The sequence below is a fragment of the Rhodamnia argentea genome, chromosome 4, assembly GCF_020921035.1.
Source record: "Rhodamnia argentea isolate NSW1041297 chromosome 4, ASM2092103v1, whole genome shotgun sequence".
Taxonomy (NCBI): Eukaryota; Viridiplantae; Streptophyta; class Magnoliopsida; order Myrtales; family Myrtaceae; genus Rhodamnia; species Rhodamnia argentea.
The window spans coordinates 14,810,597-14,818,108 of record NC_063153.1 but is presented as its reverse complement, the minus strand read 5'-3'; the positions used below and the strand labels follow the sequence as shown (position 1 = coordinate 14,818,108).

At 41.4% G+C, this 7,512-nt stretch overlaps 1 protein-coding gene across 2 annotated transcripts; it reads right to left on the bottom strand.

The window, feature by feature from the left end:
- Nucleotides 1-1,877: 1,877 nt before the first annotated feature.
- On the bottom strand, nt 1,878-7,133 carry LOC115749111 (hexokinase-1-like). 2 transcript variants are annotated; one of them, XM_030685806.2, is made up of 9 exons: nt 6,479-7,132; nt 5,447-5,597; nt 5,183-5,365; nt 4,444-4,518; nt 4,167-4,322; nt 3,897-3,995; nt 3,696-3,826; nt 2,678-2,759; nt 1,878-2,394 (listed from the first exon to the last, which is right to left on the bottom strand). In XM_030685806.2, the coding sequence occupies exons 1-9, from the start codon at nt 6,757-6,759 to the stop codon at nt 2,044-2,046; spliced, it is 1,509 nt and encodes a 502-aa protein (XP_030541666.2). In that variant the 5' UTR covers nt 6,760-7,132; the 3' UTR covers nt 1,878-2,043. The 2 variants fall into 2 exon arrangements, with proteins under 2 accessions (XP_030541666.2, XP_048133243.1); XM_048277286.1 differs by lacking the exon at nt 2,678-2,759 and having other exon boundaries at nt 2,335-2,394; nt 6,479-7,133.
- Between the last annotated feature and the right edge of the window lie 379 nt (nt 7,134-7,512).

The following is a 7,512-nucleotide window of genomic DNA, read 5'->3' as shown; positions in this document are numbered from 1 at the left end:
AAGTCTTTAATTTTGACACACGATTAAGTTTCTGATTTTTTGGAGAGACCTAGTTTTTCTAAGTCTCTTCCTCCTTATACTTCTTAGCATGGCTTCAACCTCGCCAAGATCGGAAAACCCATTCATCTGTTCGGTGTTCCCTGGTCATTTGGTATCAAAGCTGAGGATTGAATCGCCTCCGCATGGAAGAAATACATGTGAACTTGTCACTGAGATGGAGGAGAGATGCGCCGTCAGGACCAACAACTCCGAGAAGAGATGCGCTAGGATGAGGAACGTCGACGATCTCAAGGCCAGGGCTTCTTGTTTCTTACCTTAGCTATGTTAGCTATGGCCCTTATGGCTATGTAGATGATAAGTGGTTTGCATGAATTGTTCGATGTACTTTGTCGGACTAATCGCGTGACAATTACCTCGTACGATATGGAAGTTGACGAACTATTTCATTTCGACGACAACCGGCAGCGATTCTCTCGGACGGATTGCGATAAAGACAATGTCATACGCGTGCAAATGTGCGTGATTGATGTGAACTTATGCGATGTTCAAGTTCTTGAAAAGACTCATCTCTTCCATCAACGCATCATAAAGCGGGAGGGAGACGCAGAAAAAGAGAGGAAAAATCGAGCATCGCATTATGTATGTCGAGTCTTTTATCATTTTTGGTGAAGAAAATTATCATAGTTGAAAATAGGTTCGGCAGAATATCCCAGAGGAAGCAAAGCCATGGAAGAAATTTTCTTTATCTTTTACTTCTCCGGCGACAACCACCGCCGCATCTCGGGCCGGTTGGTGTTCCGTGTGCAAAAGGGCTTGACGGATCGAGGAGGAGCCACCCAAGGTCTGCTGTGGTCTGCTGTTGGGTACCGCCTCGCCATGCCAATGCCGCTAGTTATAAAAGCTCATCTTCTCTAACAATTCTGATCTCATTAGATAGAAATAAAATCCTTTGATGTGATGGTAATCTTCACTTCCAACCGGTTTGGATAGCTTTGATGTCAGAACAACCCGACATCATTTACTTCAGAAAGAGGAGGAACTGCTGCATCTGCTGGAGCTGAGAGAGAGAACAAAACGCAGGATTGAAAAAGATACTAATCAGAGCATGCACGCCATGGTCAAGTGGGTTGGTTCAGGTTTGATCCTCGTTGAGTCTGGTACGGCCGTCCGGATCGCATCAAAAGAAAACGAGTCCATCTTGGGTCAAACCGAGTCGGTTTTGCTCATACCAAGGTATCAGACACCCAAATCCAATCCCGACTCACCAATTTGCCACCTCTAATGTGACGAGAGACCACCATACGGGTTTGAGTCCGCGCTTTGTATCTCTAATCCTCCACCACTGCACCATCCCCACGTGTTCGCAGCAAAAGATGTGGACTTGTCAGATCCGATGAATTTCATGGGGTCTCCTATTTTCAGTGATCCAGATCTATTCTAGCAGCATCTCACCAAGGATCTTCACATAAAAATGCCCATTCAAATCTTCAACAAAACAGGAGAGAAAAGTTGAATGACCCGGGCAATCATTCAACAAGAGAATAACTTCAGACAAGCAGAAATCATCAATAAAATAACATCTTAACAAACAGAAAATACCAAGAATCTCTACTTTCTATTACCCCCGGAACAAACTGTCTTATTCGTTGTAAGAACAAGAACTTATCTTTTTCTTTGGGTCTTGCAACGAAAAGAAAAAAAAAAAAACTCTCCAATTGCAGTTTTACTTCCCCATTTATTCACCAGCTCAGTAGACACGAGCTCCACCTTGCTACCAACATATTGCTACAATCCAAGAAAGTGATAACTAGCTGCAGCACACAACACATTGCTACAATCCAAGAAAGTGACAACTAGCTGCAGCACACAAACATCCACGCCTCCAAGAGACAAATCCGAGCTGCCATATAACCCATGTGCTCGTTCTCTGCTCCGCAAGACTAAATTTCGATGACTCCTTGGGTGTAAGAAGAGCTCTAGATTCTCCAAAATGTCTCAAGAACAAGGAAAATGAAAAAAAAAATTATACAAGGAAAGAAGAGATCAAGGCTCTCCAGCCTCGAGAAATTGGGAGTGCGAAGCCGCTAAAAGTGCAGCTCCTATGCCAGACCCGTCATTTGAATGCTCAATAACAATGTTCTGCGCGATTTCCTCTCCAAGCAACTCCTTTAGAGTCCTCTCCATGCAGGAACTGAATTCCGAGTAGTGCTCGAACAAACCGCCATCAAGCGCAATTACCGACTTCTGCTGTTCTGCTCCTTCCCTTGCGCTGTCTCTTCCCAGTTTCTTCAGGATCCCAACTATCCCAGCAGCAGATAGGCGAGCTCCACGAGTGGCAACGATGTCACAGAGCTCAACAACCACTTTTCTCATCTTCAAGGTAGTATTGGGTATCTAATGGACACAGATTGCAAATTATACAGATGATTGCCAAGGTATTCACCACTGTGCCCTCCTTTCAAGAGGAATACAGGGTGCGGTTGAAAGGAACAAAAACGAAAATGTGAAAAGGAAAGATGATATTCTTTCACAAAGTAATGCTAAAAACAACGTGGGACTGTCACAAGAAGATTCTTTTTCTTGGGGTCTCAGGAAAGATACATAATAGTATTAAGCCTCCAGAGAATCAGATGGACAACAAAGTAATTCATCGCTCCATGGAGAAAGCAGAACATACCTCTAAGATATCCCTCAGTTTGTTCCCGACAACTTTAAGATCGGAAGATGTGTCGTGATGCATAGCAGACATGTCCGGGGTCCTTCACATTTGACAACCGCAATTTAAAGCTCTAAACACTTCCTTGAAAATCAAAATACATAAAATGCTGGAAAAATTTTAGTGATGGAGAAGCATAATCTTCGGATCACATCCTAATGGCACTGCTGATCGAAATAAGAAGGAACACAAAGTAAGACAACTCAAAAAGCAGGATTTAACATAAGGCACTTCAGTCTCGTTAAATGCGATTTACAACACTCAGCAGATTACAGTTTGCGAGCATAATGAGGTTTGTGATAAGTTCAGTAAATATCACAGCAATGCATGCATTGTGAAATCAGAACTAGTAAAAAAGGACTACATGAGACGTTAGAAATCTTAAAGCAAAATAAGAGAGTGGGAATGTCAAGTAATGAGAACTGAAACCGCAAAATTCAACTGTAACGTCATTTATGAAAAATAAAGGACGACAAAATAAGAAGGCGAAAATTGCTTGTTGTCTCAATCATCTTTAGAAGTGGCACGATAAAGAGCTCTCAAGGGAAGAAAAAAAATACTTCCAGCTCACTGATAGTTACTAAAAACAAAGGATAAGAAGAAAAGCATGTGGTTGACTTGGTAAAAGCTCCAGGTGCGAGGCCAAGGTCACTAATAATGATGTACTGATTTGTTCAATTATGGTCCATGCTTTATACAAGCATAACTATGTCTGGCAGCTGCCACAAATGAAAAACTGATCAAACACATCTTGAACCAAATAAATTGACCTGACATTGTCAAGAAACAGCTATGGTTTCTTTTTCAATTCTGATCACCTGTTGTGGCAAAATGCTGTCAAGTTTTGGTTCAGGAATGACACAAGCTTAATGAATCAACATCAAGGAGGCAAAATCAAAACAAACATGCCATAGCAAATAAACTAAGCAATCACAATTCACAAGGACGTCAAACGAAATGCCAGATGACAGTAACACACCTTAATATGAAAGGGACTCTTAAGTGAGGAGGAACATTGTCACCAAAAAATGAAGCTTCTTCAGCCATTTTCAGTAAAACTCTACGCACAATTTCTCCCAAGTACATGCCTGATATTATCTTCTCAAAAATCTGCAAGAAAAATAAACATAAGCAAAAAACCGTAACAATTACAGTGAAGAGGATGTGGAAAGTAGGTCACCTGCTCTCCCGGGTTTAGACTTTCAGTATCCAGCGCCTGATCATGCTCTGTCAGGGGAAGGTGTGACGACCTGAAGTTGCCCCATTCCATGTTGATGACCTGCAAATTTCAGCAAAATAGGTAATTAATTTATAAGGTTTCTGCATGGTAATGAAAGTCCGTAGCCTGATTCTGACAACCAAAGATGATGACAGAGATCTAAAGTAGATAAAATTTTCACGACTAAAATCTAGAAATAAACTAAAGTCCGATAATGGAAAGATTACCCACCATTTCTCCTGATTTAGGCAGAGGACCATGCCACTTAGGAATTGCCTGAGCCCTTTCAACATAAGCTGCATTTGTTCCGGTACCCAAAATGACAGCAGCAATTACATCGGGGTTGTAGTATCTGCCCCCAGCTAATGTTCCGATTGTGTCGTTAACCTACACCATGGCAAGTCAAAGGATCCAACGATAATTATAAACAAACAGCAATCTCCGATGAGAAATCAGGATATTTTATCAGCAAAACAATTACAATCACAACCCTCCATTTAATACTAACCAAAGCTGTTACACGCATGTCCAGGTCAATTTTTTCCATTGCTTTGGTCAGTTGACCCACAACGTCCTCCCCAACCTACATCAACACAAACAAACATGAAGTCAATATAAACCAGAAGCACTAAAATATATGAATAAAAAGGTAACACCGAACCACTACAATAAACATCAGACAGGTCCCATCATCTATCATGTTTCAAAAACGCCATATAGCCATGTGAATACTGAAAAAAGGACTGCACACTTCCAAGTAGATCACGACTAAATTATTCCAAAGCTAGGATTTGATCTTCGTTGAACAAGGTCAAGTTTTGCCTTGAAGAAATATGCAAGGCCAAAAACGAAACAACCTTGATCAACTTAAACCCTGCGAGCTCTCCTAGAACCATCTTAATTCTCAACTTCAGAACTTTCCATTAAAACACTTCAAGAAATTTCCACTCAAAGATGAGGCATGGTTTCCAATATGATACTAAAAACAAGGGAAAGCTGACTGCAGGCTACTCAGTTACCATGGGAACGAAGAGTCAGAAACAATGTCAACCACCATAGCTAAGCATCATACAAGCAACAGTCGTACACAACTCTACTACAACAGCCAAGCCTTTCCAACTATGTGGGTTGGCTACATGATTCCTATTGCACTATTGTCCTGTATTATAAAAAAGATTTTCCACGATATCCAAATACTCGAGTCTACGTCAGAAGATTTAAGAGAAATTGGGATCTGCAGTACTCACTGCATCTTCTATGGAAAAGCCCTTTGTCCATTTGATCAATGTCCCCGAGGATACAGATGTTTGCCTAACTGGGAAGGAGAAGGTAAAGCCCAGCTCCCTTTGCCTACCAGGGTAACGATGAGAGCCTTCACCTTCTGTGGCAACAAACTTTGCAAGTGCTGCGGCAATGAAATCAAATAAAGCCTGAAAGATAGAATGAACATTAGAGAATGAGTGTAACGAGCAGAATTAACTCAAGTTTATTGGTTATTGAAATGCACTCACTTCTGAAGATCCAATCATTAAGTGGGGAGGTATTGAAACTTCTTCAAATTCTTGTGAAGCAACACCCTTCTCTTTTCCTCCCAACTGAACACGAAGGACCCGGAAATTTGTGCCGCCCAGGTCCAATGCATAAAACAATCCTTGCTCATCCCTAGAGCAGTGAGGAAGAGATACATGAGATCCGCAGAATCAACCAAAAGGTTTTTTAGGATGTACACAAAACCACAGCTGAAGAACCTATGAGCAAATCATTTTCCTGATACAAGTACATTGCTCAGTTGCCTTCTCAATAAACCTCTTCCAAAGAACATCAAGCAATACACTTTCCATCGTAAGAACCACTGGATCAGAAAGTTAACTATAAGTTCATTCCACCAACATATAAGGACGATTAACAACAAGTCAAAAATAACGTTCCCTCATTGTCAACAGTCAGTCAAATCCCAACCTCCCCAAAAAAAAAAAAAAAAAAAAAAAAAGGGAATCTTATCCCAACACTGAACTGCAACAGCATTATTTTTTTTATTTTTTTGGGGTAAGGCAACGGCATTATTTCATCTCCAAGCTAGATGGGATTCTGTAATGCATACATGCAACCAACTTCGATTAGAAACGCAAAAAGCACTGATTTTGCTGATTGCTCAACCGTTCTAGGAACACTTCCTACAACCAAGGACAAATTTTTCTTAAACAGAACAGATCCTAATAATCAATGGTAACCCAATGATGCAACAGAGGATCCGGTTAATTAATCACCTTTATTTCGAATTCATCTCAGAATCTCCGTTTTAGCTCTCGATCACGCCATCCACAAAACTAAACTAAAAGCCGTCAACCCAACAAAAAATTCGCAATCCCATTGGAAAAAAAAAATAGTGAAATTTATAGTACACTGAAAACACGAACTTCCAATCCTATACCCACCAACAAATTCAAGATCAACACAACAACCACACACAAAGAAACACATAAATACATGAACACCACCACAAATTGCAATCAAACTGATGAATGGGAACTGGGTCTGTATACCCAGTGGGAAGATTGTCCACATAGCTGATGATCATCTTGAGCTTACTACCGCCCTCGGATGCGAGGCCGGCGTGCATCTCGACGGTCATGGCGTCCGCCACCTGGCGGAGCTTCGCGATTGGGGTCCCGCACTTGTTTTCAAACTCCTTTAGTATGGCCATGGCCTTGGCCCATTTCCCCGATCTCTTCATCTGCCTCCTCACGACAATCGCCGCCCCCGTCGCCGCCACCGCCACCGCCACGGCCGCCACGCACAGCACCACCGCCACCTTCTTCCCCATCTTCAGCCCGCCGCCGACGACTCTCTCTCTCTCTCTCTCCAAAAATGATGGGTTTCCTCAGGTCAACTCGTGCTCTTTGCGTTCTCTGTAGCTGCTGGATCAATTCTTGATCATATTGCTCAAGTGGGTCTCCTTATTAGATTGGAAGACAGATTGAAGGAGGTGAAAAGTGCGTTGTTTTCCTCCTTTTTTGGTAGAGAGAGAGAGAGAGAGAGAGGGAGAGAGAGCTGCTATAGACTGGCCATGAGAGATTATTCGTTGGAGAACAATCGGAAAGACGAGCGATTTCCCCGGAAAATAATCTGTTTTCCTTGGAAAATGAGTGAACAAAAGAGCTGGAAGAGAGAATACAAATACCGGCTTGCTCTTCTTCTCGGGCTTGCCTTTCGCTCAATGTTTTTTTTTAGCCGATTTCGCTTTTTTAATTAATTGTCTATTTATTATTGGGGGCTTGGGATTTTCCGTGAAGAAAAAGGATGAGATGAGATCGAGAAAAGGGGGTTTTTTTTCAATTTAATTTTTTAAAAATAATATTTACAAAAATATTTTTAAAAATAAATATTAAGATTTGGTCCGCCGGCAGCCCCAACGCCGAGCAAGGTTGCTCGGCAGCTGGGCGCCAGCGGCGGCCGCCTCGGGGGGGGGGGGGAGTGCATTTTTATTTTTTTTTTTTTTTTTTTAAAATTTTTTTTTTAAGTGTTTAAATTATTTATATTTATAATATTTCATATTTTTAACATGTTTATATTTATT

Excerpts from the sequence above, each read along its gene's own strand:
- LOC115749111 (XM_030685806.2), bottom strand. The coding sequence starts at position 6,759 with ATGGGGAAGAAGGTGGCGGTGGTGCTGTGCGTGGCGGCCGTGGCGGTG. Across the intron at positions 4,519-5,182 it reads GCTTTTCCATAGAAGATGCA|GTTGGGGAGGACGTTGTGGG; the intron begins GTGAGTACTGCA and ends GTGTTGATGTAG. Across the intron at positions 4,323-4,443 it reads ACATGCGTGTAACAGCTTTG|GTTAACGACACAATCGGAAC; the intron begins GTTAGTATTAAA and ends GCCATGGTGTAG.